This window comes from Macrotis lagotis, chromosome 1 (genome assembly GCF_037893015.1).
Source record: "Macrotis lagotis isolate mMagLag1 chromosome 1, bilby.v1.9.chrom.fasta, whole genome shotgun sequence".
Taxonomy (NCBI): Eukaryota; Metazoa; Chordata; class Mammalia; order Peramelemorphia; family Peramelidae; genus Macrotis; species Macrotis lagotis.
The window spans coordinates 864388899-864413434 of NC_133658.1; the positions used below are offsets into that span (position 1 = coordinate 864388899).

The 24536-nt window shown below is 42.2% G+C and overlaps 1 protein-coding gene across 1 annotated transcript in view; it reads right to left on the reverse strand.

The window, feature by feature from the left end:
- The window catches only part of ARID1A (AT-rich interaction domain 1A), a 93439-nt gene that overhangs the window by 20518 nt on the left and 48385 nt on the right, over positions 1 to 24536 (reverse strand). The window contains exon 5 of the mRNA XM_074218011.1: positions 3 to 243. Within this exon, the coding sequence (XP_074074112.1) occupies positions 3 to 243 (241 nt within the window). The remainder of the gene's footprint in view (positions 1 to 2; positions 244 to 24536) is intronic.

Below are 24536 nucleotides of genomic sequence, written 5' to 3' on the forward strand. Positions count from 1 at the left end.
ACCTGGCACTGCAGCAGGTGAGAGTGGTCCTGAGCGAGACTGAGCAACACTGGCAGGAGAGCCCACCGGGGAGGGGGAAGGCCCTCGGATCCCAGGCAGATGAGGGGAGGTATGAGGAGAGAAAGGAGACTGAGCTGGGTTACTCTGTTCTCCTTGGCTGCTGGAAATCCCTGAAGTGCTCACACCAGGGCTCAGAGCTCCTTCTGTCCCCATGGGGAGATCATCTATCGAGCCAGACAGATCCTGTAATAAGCATAGACATAGGTCAGGACTGAGGAATCCAGGCTTCTCTTCCTCCATGGCCCCATGATGCCTCAAGGAGGCAGGAGGCCCCGTGCTCCCTCATCTACTTCTCCCAAGCCTTGCCTCTGTTCTTGGGAGGGCTACACAGTTCAGCATTTTTAAAGAGAGAGATACAAAGAAACTCAAGTCTCCTGTTGACCTTTTTTTTTACATGGAAATCAAGACCACCTTTATGATGCTGCCAGTTAAAACCAACAGATGCTCTTCAGGTTTGGTCCAATGCACATACAATTCTCTATGTTAACCCTTATTTGTTGTGTAGGTCACTATTTCTGACCACATGGATGATATGAAGATCAAAAAGGGGAGGAATTATATAATGCATGAAAAAAGATCTCGGAAGAGGGAGGGCTCTAGGTTAGAAATCAGTTTCTTTTGTAGACTGTTTTCCCCCCAAAAAGCACTAGCAGAAGACAGAAAGTTAACAAATTCCTTCTTCATTGATTCAACACTCACTTTTTAAATGTCCACTACACACTTTGTTGTAGCAAAGACACAGGCACTGCCCTCATGAGGTTTGCATTCAGTAAGGAAGATAAAAAATGTAGATATAACTAGACATTTAATAAAACATTCAATTTGGATGAGTCAACCCCAAAGTTGATAAAGCAGAAGTTCTAAATCAAGGGCTTTCATCTTGGGCAGCAGTTTAGCTAATCTTTCCTGAGGAAAGATTGGAGATATGCTCACTTTTTCTTCAATTCCAAGTCCATCTCCCACCTTCCTCTTGGGGATTAAGCTTCAAGGAGGTGAGGCTAAGAATATTACCACTAGGAAGGAGGTCTTTTTAATAGACACAAACAAGAAACATGACCTCAAACTTAAATAGTTAAATAAGTGAATACTACAGCACAAAGGATGAAGGTTCAAGAGGTTGGTTCAAATTGTTAAGGCTGTCTGATAAACTGGTTAAAGTTTCTAATTCCACCCCATACTCATTCTCATCTAGCCCCTAACAACTGAAGGTCATCTCTCATAAGTACTCCCAGATAATAAAGATAGATGAACAGTCATAAAGTCAGGCAGATATTTGGACAAAATGTGTTACACCTCCAAGAAAGGCTCTATTGGAGCCATAGCAGGGACACTCCCATTGATCACAATTAAAATCAACGACTAAGATAATTTTCCATCAGACAAACAATTCCACAGGGAAAAGAACCGAGAATTCACTATAATGATATGCATGAATAGAATATGAAAAACTGGAGCATGTAGACTACCCTTGACTTGGATCTGGTAAAGCTTCCCTTTTTTTCCTGTGTTTTCATGCTGAAATTCATGAGGCTCAAGATGAAGTTAATCAAATGAATTATAGAAAGGCTCCTAAATTCAATCAATCCTAGAGCCGATCATTACCACCTCCCTTTCCCACTGCAGATACAGTCCCATGCCACCAAGCAATGAATTTTTTTGAGCTAAGTTAGAAGAAAGGGGAGAAGTGAAACTGGGCCTTCCATTCCAGTCTGCGTCATCTCACACAGGGCATGTCTGCTGCCTAATCTTCACTCAGTGATTAACATACTCACAACCGCTCATACTTTACACATTCCAATGATTCTAAATCCATGTAGCGGATCATCTAAACCCTATTCCCCACACCCCAGTACTTGAATTCTTATTCCTATCCCTTTCAACCTTCCTGTCCCAGAGCCAGTTAAATGCTGACACCATCCCTTCTACTGTGCCCTCTGGAATGCCTGTTCTACAGGCAACAAACTTCCTTTCCTTTTAACTCTTTTTCTCTTCCACTCTTTCCATCTTCTAGCATGGAGGCTGGCTTGGCACTACTGACATTGCCTCTTAAGCCACCCTCCACAGGACTGGCAGACCCTTTTCTCATTCTCCCTGGTTCACTGGTAATGGCAAGGGAGATGGACTACTTCTTGTTGCCCACTATCACTTCTGGGTTTTTCACCTACCATCATCATTCTCCTCCTCTGAGGTTCATATAACATATTCCACCCAAATCATGATCCCGATAGCTCCTCTATAGACCTCTAGGTCATTCTACTCTCCAACTTGGGGACCTCAACATGTATGCTGACTCTTCCTTAGCCTACTCACTTTCCATGATCTACTATACCAGGCTGCCTCAGTCACAGACTAACACAGTCACCACTTTGATCATGCCATAATTCTGAGAACCACTTATATATTACTATAATCTACTGGCTTTCCACCTCCTCTTCTGCCTTCCTCTATTAATCAACACTACAAATCTCCCAATTCCTTGACTTTTCAATTCTCTCCCAGGCCATCGAGGGATGGCTTTAGTCACTTTCTCCTCTTCTTACCATCTTGACCTAAGAGTGAACTAGTTCAATACTATATACTGTCTTCTCTGGAGGTCCAAGCCCCTTATATTCCTGATTGCACCTGCCAACAAACCTTGACTTTGGATCACTCTCACCATCCAGCAACTTCACTCTTGCATGCTAAGTTGAGAAAAACCATACAGCCTTTCTGACTGGGTCATTACAAATTTGTTACAGCTCCTCAACTGGGCCCTACTAGATGGCTCTACCACACTTCCTTTATTAAGTCATTTCCAACTGTCTCCAGTGGCTCTTCCAAAACTTTTCATCCCTCTTCAAACTGCATGGCTCCCTCTTCACCCACCCTCTTAGCTGAGAACATTCTCTTTTATTTTACAGAAAAATTTATAGAAAAAAAAATTTGCCATAAATTTTCTCATTCTCATCTCATCTTACTCTCTTACCAGAAAGGGTGACCCTAATCTGATCCAAGGCAAATCTCTACACCTGCACAAATGGTCCCACCCCATCCCATCTCCTCCAATGAACTGCCCCCTTTGTCACCTCACTCCATCACTTATCTTCATCTTCTGTTTGCTCCTTCCCTACATCTACATCTATCCAATCCTGAAAACAAACAAAAAAACACCTCTCACTTGACCCTTCCATTCCCAATAACTATTCTTCTATATTGCTCCTGCCCTTTGTGGCTAAATACTGGAGAAGACTATCAACAACAGATGCTTCCCTTCCTTTCCTTTGCTTTGCTTGCTTCTTAATCTTCTCCATTCCAGCTTCTGCCTTTATTCCATTGAAACTGCTCTCTCCAAAGTTACTCTTGACCTTTCTGCACTTGACACATCCATCACCCTCTCTTCTGGGGTACATTCTTCTCTCTAGTTTTTACGACAGCACTCTCCCCGTGTCCTCCTACTATCAGACAATTCTCAGTTTCCTTTGCTGGAGTCTCATCCAGGTCATGCACACTAACTGCTTTTGACCCCTCTTCTCCCTCTAAACTACTTCTCTTGGTGATCTCATCAGCTCCCATGGATTTAATTATCACCTCTATGATGATGATTCTCAAATCCACTTATCTTGTCCTAACCTCTCTGATGAGTTCCAGTCTCCCATTCTGAATGGAATGTATTGTAAGTAGCTTAAATTCAGCAGTCCAAAACTTAACATTTTCCCCCCTAATCTTTACCCCCCCTTCAAAATTTCCTTATTATTTTCAAGGGCACCACCTTGTCCCATACTCCCAGTTGGCCCAGGGCAGGGTCAACCAAGTCACCCCCTTAATAAGCTCCAGTGCCTCCCAATCACCTCCAGGTGAAGACAATTTCCTGAATACCAGTCTTCTTTTTGTTGTTCAATCATTTCTGACTCTCTATGACCCTATTTGAGGTTTTCTTGGCAAAGCTACTCAAGTAGTTTGTCATTTCCTTTACCAGCTCATTTTTACAGTTGAGGAAATAGAGGCAAACAGGGTGAAGTAACTTCACCAAGTCTGGATTTGATCTCAGCTCTTCCTGACTCCAGATCCAGGGCTCCTATCCACTGCACTCCCCTAGCTGTCTTGACTGCCAGTAGCAACACCAAATGACTAACACTTCAAAAAGGATGCCCTATTACAGATACCTCAAATTTAGTCTGGCCAAAAAGAAATTATTTCCTCCTTTCTCTCCCCCTCCCTGAACTTCATTCACCTCTGCTCTGAACTTTCCTAATACTGTTGAGAGGATTCATCTTCCCAGTCACACAGGTTCAACAATCTTGGTGTCATTCTCAACCATTTTGCTCCCCCCCCAATCTAGTCAGTTGCCAAAAATCTCATTTCTTTCATTGTCCACTTCTCAGATGCCCCTTTCAAATAGGTCCCCCGTCCTAGTTCAGGGACTCACTGCTTCTTGTCCCCACAATTGAAATAATTTTCTAATTGTTATCCTGGTCTTAGTCTCTCCTCATATGACCTGTCCTTCACGCAGCAGCCAGAGTGATTGTTCTGTTTTGATGTGAGCCTGTCACCCTGTCCCTTCTTCCCACTCTGGCTCCCCATTACCTCCTTTGTTCAGCTCTTCACAATTTGGTCTCTTCCTATCTTTCCAGGTTCCTTTTGCTGCTCATCCCATCCCCAGGTCTGGAATGCTTCCCTTCCTCCCCTCTGCTTCTTAGAAGTCACGGCTTCCATTAAGACTCAGCTCCAATGGTACCTTCAGCAGGTTGCCTTTTGAATCCCTCTCACTTGCTCTTGTCTTCCCAGCTAAGACCACCTTCCACTTTCTATTTTCTATAAACCTTTAGATGGACACCTCTCTTTCCTTAGAATGCATGCTCCCCAAGAACGGGAATTTTTGAAGTTTTCTGTTTCCTCAGCAGCACCTTGGTGTTTACACATGATAAACATTTAATACATCAATGTTTGATTGATTCTTGCCCTACCCTTTACTAAACTAGCCTTCCTTCCATTTCTGCCTGCCCTTTGTGGTATCCACTAAGTCTGGAATGTATGTCCTCAGGCACCTACACTCTTAGCCTTGCACTCTGCTTCCCAGCTTAGCTCTGGTCCCACCTAGAGGTGAAGGCCTTCCCCATCCCCCACAAAGTCAGCTTTATTCCAATGATCTATTTCTTTTGTACAGGAGACAAATTTGCAGGTCACATGCCAAACTGAGAAGTTCCTCTTTGGGAGTCCCTTCCACTGAGGGAATTCTAGTTCCAAGGTGGAATAGGGGTGTGTGGGTGGGTGACTGGAGGAGAAACCAAACAACACTCCAATAAAATCAAAGCTCCTCCAGGGCAGGGAACATTTGCTTTTTGTCTTTTGCTTCCCCAGAACCTCACATGGTGACTGGCACATAGTAGGTGCTTAATAAAAGCTTTTTGATTGAAGGAGCTGGGATACAGAAAGAGGTCATTAATGCTTGAGTTATTGGTTTCTCTGTCAAGGAGAAGGATCACTGGACTCAAAGGAAATAATTTCTAAAAAGCAAATAGAAAATTAGTAGCCCCTAAATAAGGAGATGGTAAGGGACTTATCCTCAGTCAAATAAACTTTACACTCCAAGATCTGGGTGTCTTAAAAAGTCTCAGTGGATATGTTTGATGAGTTATTATTTGTTAATAGATATGGAAGAGAGGTGCCACAAGAGTGAAGAAGGGCATATACTAATATAAATTGTAGATCTGTAAGTTTGACTCTAATTCCTGGCAAATTTCTAGAACATTTTAAAAGACACAATTCTAGAGAAGGAAGCAGTGATCATATCATGCTTCAACAAAAATAGCCAATACAGCAAAACAGATTGATCACTGAACTAAGACCCAGAAATACTTGGGCTCAAAACCATGGTTGTCATGTGAAACCCTGGGCAAGTCACTTAACCTCTAAGCCTCAGTTTCTTCATCTATAAAAATGTATAGTAATATCACTTGTAATGCTTACTACATGGGATTATTATGAGGCTCAAATTATATTATATATATCACATTATAGATGTCAGCTATTTCCTTTTCTTTTTGTTTTTTTTTTTGCAAGTCAATGGGTTTAAGTGATTTACCCAAGACCACACAACTAGGTAATTATTAAGTGTCTGAGGCCAGATTTGAATTCAGATCCTCTTGACTCCAGGGCCAGTGCTCTATCCACCACACCATCCTACTGCCCCTTATCATTTCCTTTCTTAAAAATGGTTACTAAATGGGTAGAACTGGAAATGCTCTAAGTATTGTTCACTTGGACTTTAGCAAATCATTTGGTGAAGTCTCCTTTGTTATTTTTTTTAAATGCCTTTATTTTTTTTTTTATCAATTACAGGTAGAAACAATTTTCAACATGTTATTTTATAATTTGAGTTCCAAACTCCATCCCTTCTTCCTTCTCCTCCTTGAGAGAGCACTTTGATAGATTGTACACATATAGTCATGCAAAACACATTTCCATATTAGTTACACTGCAGAAGAGAACACACACCCCTCCCTCCCCCCAAAAAGAAAAAACCCAAGGAAAATAAAGTAAAAAAAAAATTTTTAAGTATGCTTTGATTTGCATTCAGACTCCATCAGTTTCTCTGGGGGTGGATAATATTTTTCATCATTAAGTCCTTCAGATTTGTCTTTGGATCTTTGGATTACTGAGAACAGCTACATCATTCATAGCTGATCACTGTACACTATTACTGTTGCTGTGTTTAAGATTTTCCTGGTTCTGCTCACTTTGATTTGCATTAGTTCATATAAATCTTCCCAGATTTTTCTAAAACTATCCCACTCTTAATTCTTGTAGCACTAATTCTTTTCTCTGCTATTCTTATAACAAAGATGGAGAGAAGGGGGCTGGAAATGAGGACTATGAGATGGATTCAGACTCCAAAAGTAGTTATTAAAGACTAGATATCAACTTGAGAAAGGACACAATTCTTTTCACACTCTGCTCTCAGGAGCTCTGCAGAAGAACAAGCAGTCATGTCTCTTTTTTTTTTCCTTAGGGCAAAGTTGAGTTTCTCTTTAGCATAAATGAGGATTCTGAGGTACCTGGAGAAACCCAGGGATGGAGTCTCAGAACCTATTAAGCACTTATGGTTCCTGGAGTTGATGTCTTAGAACCATCAGTGCATTTATAGAGGCAATGTGGTCTGCTTTCTTCAAGGGGGGAGAGGGGAGGGGGTTCTTTGAAGACTGTCAGGTTTTGAAAAGTGCTCTCAGTTCCTGGTAGGAAAAGTGCTATATAAATGTAAAAACACTGTTAACCATAGCCCAGAATTGGGCCATGACATCTCAGTGGAGAACAACAACTCAAATAGGATTGCAGGGTCAATCTGCTCCTTTCTCTGATTTGGTTGGTTTGAGGCCACTTGCATAGCCAGTTGCCCATTTTTGTAAGATGGTCAAAAAAAAGTCTGGAACAGATCTTGGAGACTCTGGTGCAGTATTGAGGCACCAGAGGACAGACAGGCCGGTTTTAGTGAACTTCTTATCTGACCCCATCAGTTTCCAGACAGAGGGAACGGCCCACACTGACTCAGGGTCTTGCCTAGACTAGAAAGCTAGTATTCTAACCTGAGTCTCTCAATTCCAAGTCAATCCACTGCTCTGTTCTCAATGCCTTTTCAAGGGACCTGGATTCTGGTCCCAGCTCTGTCCTTAATCAGTTGGGTGAGAGCTCTGCTAAGTGACAAGCTCTCTGAGTCTCAACTTCCCCATCTGCAAAAAGTGGGGGCTTGGACCCTCCAGAGTGATTGATGTGAAAGCCCTTAAGGCAGCAGCATCTCACTTCCTCACAGATCAAGAGCACTGCCAACATAGTCTACATACACAAAAACACATGTAGAATCAGCAATACTCCTAAGATGGAAGAGCGTCCACACCCCACAAGGGAGCCAGATTCCCCTCTCCCAACCTGAGTGGGCAGCCTCTTATTCACAGGACACGCCTTTGCTTTCTACCCCACAAAAAGCCAGTTTGTCAGGTCTTCTGTTGCACAAAAGCCGGATGTCTTGATGTTGAGTCAGACCCAAAGGTGCCCAACCAATGCAGCTTTTCACAACCATCTCAGTAGAGCAGACAGACACAGAGGAAAGTAGCAAGTGGAGTCAAACTCCACTTCCGACTCTTCGCAGTCTGGCCACCAATCCCTAATCAAAGGGGGTTCTCCAACAGAACCTTCTGACAGGATCCTCCCAGAAGTAGTGTAGGCAGTCCCTGAGCAGGGAAAAAATAAAACAAAACAAGCCAATGGGGATCTCCTCTTCTATCCTGAGGCAGGCCAATGTTGCTGCGAGGCAGGTGAAGGTCAGCTGGCTGAGCACCCTGCCAGCCCTAAGGAAACAGTAGGGCCAGGAGAATTTCCTCACGTGTTTCCAATGTGTTTTATGCATTTTGTTGCTCATCTGCCATGCAGATCAAAAGCACTGGAGCCAGTCCAACTATTTCACACAGAATCTCACACTCCAGGCTGGCTGCAGCCCCAAAGCCTTCATTTCTTCACTTGAAATACTGCCCAGTGTTATTTTGGGATGTGACCTGATAGAGGAAGCCCACAGGGACTCCGAGACGATAACCGTTCCAGCTGTGATTGGTCGCCTGGCCCCAGTAAAATGCCAGCGTGGGTTTGTCAGCCTTTACTGACAAGCAGGGACTACTCAGGAGCTAACACCTTCTCTTAACACCACAACAAAACCATGCCTGAAATCACACAGTCCCTATTTCACATGGGGAGGGGCTACAAGTTCTGGCACGAGATGGATGAATTGGTTTTCAAGACAAGATGATGCAAAAGACTCCCAGTTTAGAAAGTAAGGGAAACTTAACCTTTGCAGACTTGATACAGTTAGGGGACATCCATACAGCTTTCTGACCCCTTAGGCAATATCAACCAGTAGGTCTAAAGATACAGCTAAAGGAAAATGAAGGGCTTTCCCCTGTCTCTAAAAACAAAGCTTTCATAATATTTCAACTCCACCACCTCATGGCATTCACTAATCCTTTCAGGTATGAAGTATTTTTGCTTCAATTCATTAACTTCCTGAATTCTCCCATGTGTTGCCACACAAACAACCGTTGGAAGGCGTGTGTAACTCCTCTCATTCTCTCTCTGCAAGTCAAACAAGTATTCCACCAAAATCCTAGCACCTGAGAGGAAGCAAGACTCAAAATACATTCCAACTTGATCACAGGTGGAAAAGAAATCTGCCAAAGTCTCTTTCATTCCAACCCAGGAAATTGAGAATCAGGGTAGGCAGTAATTTCTATACTAGTGAACATAAGAGAAAGCCCTAAGGGCCAGAGAGTGATTGGACCCCTGAAAAAAGGTTCAGGAAGGAAGGCAAGGAACTTAACTGATATGAAGCAGAAAGGATAAGAGGCAGAGACTAGTAGGCTGCCTAGACTAGGGGAAAACGAGCTTAAATTAGCTAGGTAAACTCCACTGGGAGATAAAGATGGTGCTTTGCTTCTATTTTCCTCTGCATATTAATCTACAAGCCCTTTCTCTCCAAAGGACAGAAAGTCCACCCATCCAAGAGAGTTTCAGGAGTTTCTGGGGCCAAGAACTTTGTCACTTAGGTCAACATTCTAGGAGTTGGCCTCTAAACTTAGTGAGGCTAGATATGGATAAATGAGTCTACAGTCAAGACTATAGTCAGAACCTCTCCAGCTTAGGAGAAGTTTTCATAGATGAGGAAAACTGGAGCCAAGAGGTTCTATGAAAAAGAGCAAAGGAGGAGAGAGGCAAATATAGAACATCCTCTGACCCCAGATTCGGTGTCTTTCCCCTACTATTGCTGATAGCTGGCACAGCCTTCAAGGAACACAAAGTTATTTCCACATCACTAGATAGGTGCTTAATAAATGTAGACTGAAATGAATTAGACTGCAGTAGTAAATATTTATGTCAATTCTAAGGAAGCATTTGGCAGACAATGGAGTGGTTTATTAAACCTCCTTCCTTAAGAGTAACACACACACACACACACACACACACACACACACACACACAGTTTTTTAGTCATTTTTCAGTCCTGTCCAACTCTTCATTACCCCATTTTGGGGTCTTCTTGGCAAATATACTGGAGTGATTTGCCTTTTTCTTCTCTAGCTCATTCTGCAGATGAGAAAATTGAGGTTACCAGGGTGAAGTGACTTGCTCAGGGTGGTCAAACGTTCAGTAAATGTCCGAGATTATAACTGCACTCAAGACTTCTTGACTTCAAGTTTGGACCTCTATCCACCTTGCTGCCTTAGACACATATAAACATATCTTTATATTTTGGGGATACTGGTATTGGAGAAATAAGACAGGGTCCAGAGAATTATACTGACCTAAGTGTGGTCAGCACAATATGAAAATTAATTAGGTGTTGGTTTTGAAATGACATCTCCAAATACTTACATACTTGTATGATATCTTCCCTACTCCCCCACTTCACTTCTCTGGGTCTCAGTTTCTTCATCTGTAAAATGAAACTAATAAAACCTGGAATATCTATCTGCCTCCAAAGGTGGTTGTGAAGAGGATAAGAATATACATGTAAAGCACATGGCAGTGTCAGTTATCATTAGTTTATTATCATTCCCCTTAAATGTAGGCCTCAGGGCAACTAGGGTTCAAAGCCTTTCCAAAAGTGGTTTGATCATATTCTAGACTGGAAAGGAGTTTTTGCGCTGTTGTGCTGTTGCTCCAAATGGTGTGTGGTTTATTCCCACCTTTAATCAGCCACTATCCATGCTATGAAATTCCGGGACACTATCAACCCAGATGATTGACTTTCCTCTCCTTTCTGGTGATGGTACCTCTAGGTGAGGCTTCTATGAAGATAGTTGGTCCTCATATTATGCTCGTTTTGGGGCTGACCCTGGTCACTGGCACCATCAGGCCCTGAATGACATGCACTGCCTGGGTAGGAAAGCAGTTTCTAAAAGACGTTTATCTCAGTGAATTGTTTCCTAACTCAACCACTGAAAGTTTTACAGCAGTACAGGACAAGATTACCAAAGGCCTTCTTTTCTTCAGTAATAGACAATTTGTGTATGGGCTAAAGGGATCATTCTTCCAGGTACCTTCAGGTGATCTGATGAAGTCCCAGGCAATTGAGGTCTTACTCTTGTTCCTAGAATGCTTAGAAGGCCTAAAGGGGAAGTTAGGGGAGGAGTCTTCCAGAAGCTCTACAAATTCAAGGTAATTGTTTTAATGACTGATTAGGGAAAACTGAGACCACCCCAAACCCCACTTTTGAGGAATATGAGAAAGACTGGATGGATAGAAAACTCAAAGAACATGGGAAGAACATTTTATCTTCTACTTCTCTGCCCCCATTTGGCCTGGAAGCTGTGCTCTGGTAGTTCTGCCAGAAGAAGAGAGGGTCAGTTCCTCTACTAGGGAAAAAGGATAGAACTCTGGAGATTGATCCAGTTCTAAGATCAAGCTATTCCAAACCACCATGTCATGGGGAAAATATCCTCTCATCTTTCAAGTTTAGTCTATTTCTCCAGTTAGTCTATGGACCAAAGGGGCTTGGAGGAAGCTGGGCAGGGAGCAGAGAGCTCTTTTTTCTCCTTCTCTTCAATACCACATACATTTCTTTTCCTTCATGTATTCATAAGCAATTAATCATAGGATCTGAACTAGAAAGGAACTTTATGTAACTCAACCTTCTTGTTTTATAGATAAGGCCGTTGGTAATACAGTGGATAGAGCACTGGGTCTGGGGGTCAGAAAGATGAGTTCAAATCTAGCTTTAGACACTTCCAAGCTGCATGGTCCTGGGCAAGTCACTTGCACCCAACTGCCTCAGTTTCCCCGATTGAAAAATGGGAATAAAAACAACACTCCCCCCCCCCCCCGGCTTGTTTTGAGGATCAAAGGAAATAAGAATCGTAAAGCACTTGGGAACAGTGCCTGGTTGACATCAAGCATTGTATAAATACCAGCCAATATATTACTGTCTTGAGGGACCTAGTCTCTTCTCCTCAACCTGGTGGCTCACCCTCTGGAAACGGCCCTCCAATGTGCAGACCAGAGCCCATCCCACCTCTCCACAGTGCCTTCACAGTACAGACAGTTCTTTCCTTCCCAGTCTGTTCAATCTTCATCCAGAGCTCATCCTCTTTCTATAGAATTATCTACCCATATTCTCATTCCCAATTCCGCTTTCAATGCTCAACCTTGATTAGTTTAATTAAGGGACAGAGTCTGAGGAGCCTCCTCTGGCTTGGAGTTAATAGAATTATTTTTTTAAATAAGGAAAAAAGACTTTCTAGAAATCTCAAATATCCAGATTGTCTGGCTAGCTTTTAAAAACTTCAAGAACCTTGGCTAGCTTAGTACAGAGTGGGCAAATAACTGAACTCAGTGTAATTTCATTTTCAAGGGAAAGGTTATGCTGGGGGTGAGGTGGGGGAGCAAGGTACAACATCAAACATCTGTCCATGATCACTGCTGCTGGACTACATCTGGGGCTGGGGGAGTTTAGCTTCAATCCCCTCTCTACTCTCAATGCCACTACTCAAGAAAATGAGGTAGAAACAAGAGTCCGGTTAATCCTGCCCACTCCCCAGGGTCCTACTCCAGCCAAGGGACAACAATAGAAGCCCATGAGCAGCACAGCTCTCTCAAAATACAATTAGACAACCAATTTTTCTGATCCAGTAGCATTATTATGGGGCTGACTGCTTAATTAGAAAAGAAGTATTATGTGAGAATAGCTATAGACTTGAAAGTTAAGCTTCTGAGGGTCAGGGTCAGTGAATATAACAATTGGAAGAAATATTAAAACCAAAAGAAAATTCAGAGACCTTGCAAGGAATACTTCCTCTCTGCCAGGTTTAGTTACCCCTGCCAACCCCCCTCTGTCTTGGGTCTATGAAAATATAGAAATAAACCTTTTCACTGACAATTACCTTAATATAATCTCATCATCATGGACAGCTGACTTCTTCCTTCAACCACCCTCCCTCCCTTCCATCCCCTAGATGTCAACACTCTCTAATCCTACCAACTTAGGCAATTAGACCCACTGGGTCTTGGATATTTGCAACACCATAGAAGTCAGTGCTTGTGCTTAAGGCTGAAAAGCTCAGCCTTCCAGATGGGTTTCAGACACTGGTAGAAGCCATTGGTTCTAACTGCAGTGCAGGGAAGGAGCATTTGGAAAGGAGGCTGTTAGGAGGCGGAGCTCCACGTCACAGGAGGAATTTCAATCTAATTGCAAAAATACAAGGACCCGCTGTTCTAATCTACCTCTGCAAATCTTCTGAGGTGGGTCTGGTCTTTTGGATGAAGGCTGGGGACGGGACAGAGTTGGAAGAAAGGGAAAAAGAAAGGCGTGGGGCTGACTACATTCCTGCAAACAGCCAGCTCGGCTGCTGCAGCAGCCATTGATTTTTCATAGGTCGATATTCTGCTCCCACAGATCTGCTCAGCGGGAGCTTTAATCACATCTAGTGCCTCTGCTCAACATCTCCCCTCCTTTTCCCTCCCCAAACCAATAAAACACAAACACCAAACACAATCATGCAGGTTGGCAATGGACAGCAAGTAGGTATTCTCCCCCACCCCAGCCCCACAAACAGCATTCTAGGCATCAGCCCCCACATAGCAAGGAGACCACTGAGCTGGACACAGCTGCCAAAAGGGCAGTTGAGTGAACCCCGCCCCCCCCAACAATGCCCTATATGGGCTCCTGGGGGAAGGGGTCAATTTCTTCCCTTCAGGCCGATCCCTAAGATCTTCCTCCTCTTTGAAAACACACTTTTTAGCTTCTTTTCCATTGTTTGACAGCAACAATTTCCTCTCTACGTCATAAAACCATATCATGGCCCTAAATGGACAGCATCTTCTAGGTCATACTGTCAAAAACAATTTTAAATCTCTATGTAACAAAATGGGTCAGGGTGGATCAGAGAATGAGCAGCTTCAACAGCAAATATCTATGGAGCAAGGTTTTTCCTAAGTCTCAACAGGAAGGAAGCAATGGAAGGTAATGTCAAACTAGACAGGGGGACTGCCACTGTCCCTCTAAAGACGAGGTTGCATGTTTCAGCTCAGCCATTACCAACTTTTTTTAACTCAATTGCACTAGACAGATCCTTGCAAACTAGTAGCCAGACAGAGCATGGGCACAAAGGAAGGAGAAGTGGCCAAAAAGAAAGGGGAGTGGGGATGGAGAGACAAGATAACAAATACTTGTATTGAAATAACTGGAGAATGACAATTCTGTGGCAGGGGCCTGGTGGAGACAGTACTACTCAGTGCTGCTGTTGTGAGCACTGGACAATGAGCCCAGATTCCAAAAGGTCCAAAAATTCAATACTGGGTGACCTGGGCAAGTCACTTGCCCATATCTGTAAAATGGGGATAAAAACATGATCTCCTCCTCAGGGTTGTTTTGAGGATCAAATGAGATACTCTTTGTAAAGCACCTGGCCAGAGCTTGCCACACTGTAGCTTATTCCCCTCTGGAGACACTCAGAAGATACCAGTATCACAGGCCACATTGGTAACTGTTACCACATATTTTTCTAGAGGGCAAGGTTACCCACATCCTAGCACCAGATCCTGGCTTCCTTTGGCTGCCCCTTAGGGCACTTCCTAGCACCCAACTCACTCTGGTAGAAAAGGGACTAGGGGACAGAGGTGGTATAATGGCAGCTTCTGGGAAAGGTGCCCTCCAGATCCCATTTGGACTCCTCATCCCACAGCATGAGCATGAGGCTCAAGTGAAGTTTAGTGAGAAAAAGGGTCAATAAAGGTACCCGCAGCTAGGTGGACAAGCATCACCGAAAGCGCGTTGAGCCCATTTCAGAACCAACTGATGGGGCCTAGAGGAAGCTGGAGGCAGGTTTCTCTACCTCAGTACCAACATGGGAATTCATGGAAGAGGGGGGAAAGCCAAGGTTTGGAAGCAGATTCTGTTTCCCTCTCTTCCTCCTAATGGTCATCTAGGTGGAAATGTTAGAGAGTGGGATTTATTTTAGAGGAGGGGGAAATCCCCTTCCTAACTCAGCAGGAATCAGATCTCCCACATCAGGGCTGGTCTGGGGGTACAGTTCCCTCCTCACTCGCACGCCCAAGCCTCCGTGCTCCATGCACATATTCTCACCATCTGTGTGACATGAGCTCCTCTTGACTGTCTTGGGAAGGGAGGGGAGAAAGATGGGGGAGCACAGTGTTCATTCACTTCAGGCTCTAGGAGCATTTGCATCATCTCAGACAATTATTACATCACAATGCCATTCCGGAGAGGGAGGGTGGAAAATGAGTGGAGAAGGAAGGTGGGAGACAGAAGAATCACTTATTCCGGGCTTGGTTGCTGTACATGGTAGGACAACATACCAGTTACATCTAAAATTCCAAAAGCTATTCAGGGGAAACATTTCTTCTTTTTAGAAATTGCCAGGAAAAAGAACCACTCTAATCAAGGTTTTTGCTTCAATGATCTAAGATCTATGCAGCCAAATAAAGTAAAGTCAGTAGTAAACTTAAAAGTTCCTTCTGGACCAGGCTTAAAAGGAGAGCAGCTCACCTCCATTTGGAGGGGGCAGGGAAGAATCAGCTTTTTGCTATGGCAGCATGGAAAGGGAAATGTTCCTTAATAGAAGGGGTTGAGTTCATCCAACAAGGGTTTCAATTTCAAGATACCAGCTTGGCAACACATCCTTGATTCTGGATCCCCTTGGTTTTGAGTCTGTTGGCCATCTTGAAACATGTCAAGAGGTGAAGCTGGAGCCTGTGCTTCAAGGAACTCCCTTTGTTAGTGTTGAAAGAATGAAAACATCAACGGGGGGGGGGGGGGGGGGGGGGGGGGGGGGGGGGGGGGGGAGGGAAAGGGGTTGGGGAGAAAGAGATTGGGGGGAGAAGATGGATGGCTCAGCATTACCATGGCAACATGGCCTACTCCACATGTTGAGGAAGCTACCTGACTGTCAGTCTCTGAGGTCAGAGGTTGTTAAACACTCAATTACTAGAAGACATTTCTCACTACTTCGGAAAATTCAACAGCCTCTCGAAGAAGTTTTCCCCCCCTTCTAGAATAAAAGCCTGATTAAAAATAACAATAAAATTAATCATATACTGCTCCCTGTGTCCTCTTGGGGGAGTTGGTTTGAGTCGAGCAAGCATACCTGGTTCCCTGGGGATTCCACTTAGCTCCTTGGAGTAGGCCCATCTGCAGCACCTAGTTCTGCTCCCAGGAACAAAGATCTCTGGAAGGAGATCATCTTGCCCCCCCGCCCCCAACTATCTTCTAAGAGACTGCTCTGCAACAAATGCGGACTCTTCCCTCAGAGGTAACATCCAAATGAATATGGCTACCATGTTCACATGCTTTCCTTTTTCCCTTCCCTACTCTTGGCTCCACTGGGAAGAACTGCTCTGGCAGGCAGGAAGGTCGAGTCAGCACATGTTCTCCCCAGCCCTGTTCTCTCACAAGCTGCATGGCACTGAAGGGAAGCGCTGCCTTTCTAATTCAAAAATCAGCATAACTTAGGTGTCCCTTGGGTGTAGGGGAGACTTTGAGAGGAAGAACACCAAATCTCACCTTTCTGAACCCTGGTTCCTTGTCTGCAAAATGAAAGGGTTGGACTCAATGACCTCTAAGGCCCCCTTTGGATCAGGCTATGTTTTAAGGTCTCTTCAGAGCAAGCATTTTATGTTCTAATGATTCTTCTAGCTTGACATTCTAGCAGTTTCCAGTAGCAGATAAAGAGGTGAGCTTAGGAGGCAGAATTCTGCTAACCTGCAGATTTGGAGGGCCATGCCAATCCTGAGCTAATATGTGGCGATGGAGGGGGCATGTTTGTGCTTCTTCAAGTTCACAACTGTCTTCCTTACACCAGTTTCCGGATTAAACAAAGAACCACCCACTGGCCCTGTAAGGGGCTGGGGGTAAACAAAAGAACAAGGTCCAAACCAAACCCTCCTCTTGGGTACCTGTGGCCCCACCTTGGGCTAGCTCACCTCAAAGAAGTCCTTCCAGCAGTGATCTCAGTCACTTTTCAAACTGAGATTGTTGCTAATAAAACAAAAGGTTTCAGTGAGAGGAATCTGAGAGACACATCCAGGCAGGAAGCCGAGCTGAGCCACCAGCGACTAGAATAGAAACAGGAAACGAGCCCTGGAACAAGCAGACAATAATCTGCTTCGAGCACAAACTCAAACCCAAGCACCAGCAAGCAAGGAGGCAAGCGAAAGCAAGCTGCAGCATGTCTCTGGCCTCCCTCTGGCTTCTTGGCCTTGGCACAGTACTAAACCATAGTAGGAGCTTAGTAAATGTTCAATGACTGACTCTCAGGTCTGATGGCTGACCTGGTGACAGTAGAGCCAGTGATGGGAAGGCCAGGCCAGGGTCCAGATCTGTGCCAGAGTCAGCCAAGAGTGGTAGGGGATGGGGGAAGCTTCTTTCCAAGACCCACCAAGTACTCTCTGGGTCCAGATTTAAAGGAAAGGTATATGTAAACACAGTCAAAACTAAAAGAAATCAGGTCACAACCTCTTGTGGGAGACTCCTGAGATAAGAATAAAGCTGACCTGCTCACAGACCATATTCAAATAAAAAAAAAAAATACAAAACCTGAGAGTGGTGATACTTAGTTTCTACCCTCCATCAAGAATAGGAATTATAAGAGACCTCAGAAAACATTAACTTGGCTCTCCCCATCTCTAAACACTTCTAGGGAGTACCAAATAATATACTATCTGCTTGGCCTTTCAAAAAAAAATTGGAGGGGTGGTAAAGTGGGAAAAGGGTAGATAGTGACAAATAATGAGCAGTTCACCAAGTTGAGCAGCAAAAATTCAGGATCTCGGAAACATTTCTGATCAAAGATGCTCCTGGCAGATGTACCTTGCCCCAACAACTGGGAAACACTGAAGCTGTTAGAAAAAGCTAGATTTTCAGAAAAATATTGTACACCCTAACAGCAACATGGGGGTGATGATCAACCCTGATGGACTTGCTCATCCCTTCAGTGCAACAACCAGGGACAATTTTGGGTTATCTGCAATGGAGAATGCCATCTGTATCCAGAGAAAGAAGTATGGACTTTAAACAAAGACCAAAGACTATTACTGCCAAATTAGGGGGGAAAAAAGTTATATGATTATGTAATTTTACTATCTCATACTTTATTTTTCTTCCTTAAGGATATGATTTCTCTGTCATCACATTCAACTGAGATCAATGTATAATACGGAACCAATGTAAACACTAACAGAATGCCTTCTGTGGAGGTGGGGGAGGGAAGCAAGAATGGGGGGAATTGTAAAACTCAAAATAAATAAAATCCTTCTTAAAAAAATAAAAAGGGGGGGCTAGGTGGTACAGTGGATAGAGCACTGGCCCTGGAGTCAGGAGTACCTGAGTTCAAATCCACCTAACTGTGTGGCCTTGGGCAAGCCAATTAACCCCATTTGCGTTGCAAAAAACCCTAAATAAATAAATAAATAAATAAACATAATAAACAAACAAACAAACAAACAAATAAATAAGAAGAAAAAAAAGAAAAGAAAAAGCTAGGTTTTCTAACTCCAGGTCCAGAGCCTTTTCTATTATGTTACTATTATCTTAAAAACACCACACACATTTTCAGAGCATTTTATAGACTTTATCTCATTTATAATCAACCCTATTTTACAGATGGGGAAATGGAAATGCAGAGTTGAAAAGTGATTTGGCTAAGGTCACAGCTTCTATGTCAAGGATTTGAACCTGGGCCACAGAATCACTGCTCTGAGCTGGAGCAGGACTTTTGGACGCCAATGAGACCAGCCTCAGACTTGGAAGAAGCAGAGGAACAAAGATCTGAAGTGTCTGACTCCCAGTCCTATTACACGGAGCTGCTGCCTCTGACTTGGCATCGGGTGCTCTTTTCCTTGCCCCTGCTCCTAATGCCTAAACAAGGTTGATGTGAATTTCACTAAATGGATAACTCATTAATTAATATTGGGATCTCAAGTCCTTTTCCTGTGAAGGAAACACCATTATTATTGCCCAAGATCCTACCATTCTACAGAAGAATGGTGAGGGGTATAAGTTGCCTTAGAAAGATCCAAACCTGTAATCTAATAAATTCATTCATTAAACAAGCATTTATTAAATGCCTATCATGTTCAAAGTACTGGAAATATATTAAGAGAAAAGAAAAAGCAGTATGATCACAAAGAGCTTATATCCTACCAGAGAGGATGGTAGTAAGGATACAACATTCAAACAGAACTGGTGAAAAGCTAGAGGAGAGTAGGAAAAAAACAAAAGCCAGACAATCTCACAGCTATTTAAGCTGGACTGTTAAATGTGTAAATTATCTAGGGAACTGGAAATGGCATAGTAATGGTGAATTTGCAATCAGGAGACATGGGTGTGACACTGACCACCTGGGTCACCTTGAATGAGGTCGTTCCCCCCTCCCTCTGGCATCTAGTTTCCTCACCTGTAAAATGAGGAAGTTAGACCAGGAGCTCTAAGACTACCTCCACCCATCCCCAGCTCCAAACTCGTGCTCACTTAGAAGCTCCTTTCAGCTGCTCTTTGTTCACTTGAGTCTCATTAGGAGGTTGGAAAGACAAATTCTGGTTAATTCTCCAGGTTTGGAAGAAACAAAAACTATGAACAAAACTGAAATTTAAGATTGTTTAAGGACTTCCTTTACTACAGTTTTGTTTTTCTCATTTTCTACTAGTACAAAATATAGAGTGCTGATCTTATTTTCCTGCCATTTTCTAACTCTGATAGTCACAGAAGATAGGTCTCTTTGGTGTCCTTTCTCCAGATCCCTATAACACAAGCTCCCTGGAACTGAGAACACTGTGGAAGGATATCCTGTTAACTGAAATAGATGGTTAGCTCTTCATCAAGCACCCAGAGTCAAGTAAGCATTTAAAACTTCAATTTCCCTTTCCTCAGGTAATCCTACTTCTTACACTGAGAACACGGAGCCCAGTCTAATAAGTTCATCTCCCTCCAACAACGATCCCTTCAGTATCTATCTTAGATGACCCCTTCCAATTAAAGTGAACCTATGCCTTTGATCCCCTTCCTTTCTAATTCCAGGTGATCTCTGATTCCACATTAGCCCTTCTTCTTCTTTCACACTTCCCTCTTCTCTGTTTTCTTCCTCTCTTGGGAATCCCATATCTGGAGGTGGGGAAAATCCAACCAAACTGATGATTGACCTTACTGCTCTCACTAGTTATAGTTTTTTTTCCTCTCCTACCCTCCCTATCAAACTTCTCATAAAAGTGATTAACAACTATTAATTTCACTTCTTCATCTCCCATTCTCTTCATTGCCCTTTAAAATCAAGCTTCTGTCTCTACCACTTTACTGAAATTACTCTCTCAAGAAGACTCCCCAATGACCTGGTTCCTGCCAAATCCAATAACTCATCCACAACTCAATCTCCATGATAAGATAAATTATTTGTTATTGTTGGATTGCCACCCATCCAACACACAATTCTCCCTTGGCTTTAGAGACATCATATTCTTGAGATTTTCCTGAGATTGATATGGATGATGTTTGCCTTTTCTTTCTTCTCCTATAGGGCTCCACCCTAATCCTCTCATTCTCTCAGCCCATACTAAACAACACACACACATTCTCATTGTCAGGTAGACTACTCAAATATTTGCATTCCTGATCAGGAAACAACAAAGTTGGAAGATATCTCAGAGGTTCACCTCTTAGTTGAGCCAGAATCCCTTCTGTAACATATCTAACAAATAGTATCCAACCTCATGACTTCCAGTGAGAGAAAATTCACTAAAACCAATTTTCCTTAGACCATCAAGCCTAGATCTGACCCTTCTCCCTACTGTTCCTAGTCTACTGGCATCTGGGACCAAACAAAACAAGGTAATATCTCTTCCACATGACAGCTATTCAAATATTTAGAACTGCCATCACCCCACCTTCCAGTCTTTTCTTTTCTAGGCTAATTCTGAAAGTCCCTTCAACTAACTCTCCTTATATGGCATCAAGATCTTCCATCCGTCTGTCTGCCCTCTTTTGGACACTCTTCAACTAATCAATGTTTTTCGTAATTATGGTGTTTAGAACTGAATGTAATTCTCTAGGATGTAGTCTGATTATGGTTATAATCTTCATCTGAACTATCCTCCTAGCCCTAGAAGTTAGGCATCTCAGACTCACATCCAATGAGCTTTTAGGTCTGCCATTTCACACTGTTGACTCTTATGGAGCTTGCCATGTATTAAAATTCCTATATATTTTTTTCAGACAAAGTATATATATATAGAAAACTATACCTCCCCTATTTTGTACCTGTTCTGTTGATCTTTTAAATTTTAAGTAGAGGACTTCCCATTTGTCCTTTCTAGTAATTATAGCTGACATTTATGTAATACCTTACAATACTTTTTACCAACATTATTTCACTCAATTTCCCCAAGAACACTTAGAAGTAATTCCTACAGTCATTATTATTATCCCTACTTAATAGATAAGACAAATTTGAACTCAAGTTTTTTTTTTGGGGGGGGGGGGCAAGTTCACTGCCCCATTAAATTTTACCTTAATAGACTTGGCCTGATATTCTAGCTTGTTTAGATCTTTTTTTTTAGATTCATATTCTTAATCCTACCAGTTTTTTGTCATCTGTAAATTTGAAAAGCAAGCTATCTATGCAGCTATCCAAGCCATAATGTTAAAAAGCAGAGTCAAGGGGATATATCCCTGGAGTATTCCATTGGAAACTTCCTTCTAAGTTGACATCAAACCATTAATAATCACTCTTTGGGGACAAAATATTCTATCAGTCTAGTAATTTGGTCAAAAAGTGGGTAAGTACCAAATCTGTTATACATTTTCATTTAAACATCACACAACCCATTGAATCTGCAGCCAGGGTCAAAAGACAGGGGTCAGAAAGCCCAGCTCAGCTATTTACTGCTGGGGAAATTTAGGGCAATTTACATTGTGTCTGAACTTATTTGCTTGGCTACAGAAGATTGTCTCTATGATTCCAGTCAAGTTCTAAATTCTGCAATTTTGCTGGCATTACAATCTACCTATATCCCATATTATATGTGTCTTTTCTCTAAACTAGTTTCTCCACTTAGAATTCTCCTTTTCTTTCAGAAGCATCAATATTATCTCAATCACCAGTTGGGAATCTTGAGTCGCCATTATTCTTATATAACCAAGTTTAAGTTTTATGGATCCTTGAGGTCAAGGATTATAATATGTTCAACTGTATAGACTAGTCAATGCTCAGTATATAACAGACACTTTAATGTTAGCTGAATGAAAACTGGATGTCAGTTCCTTAGGTAAAAATATTGCAAAGTAAGACCCTATTCAAAGAGTTAACATTTTCCTAGCCTGTCCAAAAAGACATACATGTTCCTTAGCAATTTCAAGAAAGAACAAGGTAAGACAGTATTTTTGTAAAGTAAATGACTGACCACTAATCAATCCTTTGTTCTCAGGCTCATTCCCAAGGAGAAATCCAATCCTATCTAAAATTGGTTTGGAAACTTGTCCTATTTCAACAATCCTAACCAGTTTGGTAACTCAATTAAGTTGTCCAAAATATCAGATCTATAAGTATTCTTTTGCTAGTAAAACTCTTCCTAAATTAGTGACCTGGTGACAAATAACTGCATGGTTAAGTCCAAACCATTTCTTTAATACTCAAAGTTTTTGTTGCTATTTTAATTGGGAGGGGAAGTGGATATTATTCAGGTAACAACTGAACAAAATCAGATAAAAATTCCCTCTATCACAATCAAGGTCAAAGATAATATTGTTAATCGAAGTGAGGCAAGAGATATTAAATTGTCTATGTACAATATCTTTTAGAAATGCAGATAATCTACAAAACTCATTTTGTCTCTTTAAAATTCTATACACTGAGCAAAACACCTTTGAATTTCACTTCCCTTGTTTCTATCCTCGGGCTTTGGGAGATGGTACTAGCAAGGATCTCACAACAAAAGCAGAGCACAGGAGCTGGCGGGCTTGGGTGAGTCCAGGAATAAATCAAAACTTGTCATCTTTTAGAGTAGATGCTGAAGAAAGAGGATGGACTTTAAAGGGGATTCCCAGAATGGTATAGCGAATCAAGGTTTCAAAGATGAATAACCTTGTTTGTATGTTATTCCAAGGACCGGAGGGATAAAAAACAAATTCAACCAGCAAGATGTCAATAATCCACAATCCAGTCAGCTCTCCTCCTCCCATGTGGTTTCCACCACAAAGCAAATGACCCATTTGGATCTATCTGTGAGAAGCCTGAACTTGGGAACATTCATTCCCTTGGACTGATCTCCCTAGCACACAACCCTCCCTTAGCTCCAAGAGATGGTTAATACCTTAGTTTCTGTGGATGAAAACAGGAAGTTTACTGTGAGGTCATTCTTACCAGGACCCTAAAACCCATCTCAACAGATTTTTTTTTTGGTGCTGAGGTCCCCCCCCCAGCACTGAAGCAGTTTAATTTTAATATGGAATATAAAAAAAATTTGGGAGTATGAGAGTAATTTACAGAAACTTCAGAAAGCGAGAGAACTGCAACATTTTAAAGAAAGCATTAAGTCTAAACTCCGTCTATTAAAAAAATATTTATCTTTGTAAGATTTATAGAAACACCTCAAATAATGACTATGTGGTCACACACATTTCTGACTATATCAGATTAAACACACATTCTTATCAAGTTCAGTAAGGAGAAAGTTAAGGATTGAGACAGATTAATTATAAGGAAACTGGACATTCTGCTATTAAATGCCTGCTATTAATACTCTATTAGTCCTAATATCAGTCAACATCAAAAAAGGAATTCTCTTCTCTAATACCTTTTTTCCATGCTAGAAAGTCCATATGTAAACACTGGGTTATTCCAGGGGAATCAGGTCCCCCCACCCCCTTTCCTCCCAGACCCTGGTTCTGTTAACATTTCCAAATGAAGCCAGGTGAATCTTTATACTGTTTTTTTTTTTTTTTGTGTGTGTCAAGTCAGTCTCTCAACCATTCACTAAACACTGTCAGAAAAGTAATTTCTCTTACAAAGTAATGGACATGAAAGACTTCAAATTCACTAAAATAAAAAAAACAAGCAAACATGGAGGTCACTTTTCTGGAAAACATTCTTAGATGTAGAGCTAAATAGTTTTGAAACTTAAGTGAAATCGAATTTGCAATTGAGGGTTGACTCCCCAGTGCCTGCCTTCCAACTCTATTTTACTTCTCTTAAGACTTCAGAGACACACCAAGATTTTAGTGCTGGATAAGACCTTGGCAATCTTTTACAGATATAAGGATAGAGACTCTCAGACCATCTAATCCAATCTGTATCTGAACAGTTATCTAGTTTACAAATTCCTCATCACACAAAGAAGATGGAGGATCTAAGAGTGGCAAATAACCCACCTAGATCCAGGTTCTCTTAAGATCCACAGTGCAGTGCTCCACTCCCACTATACTCTGATGATGCTTCTCTGGTCTACTTATCAAGGTAATC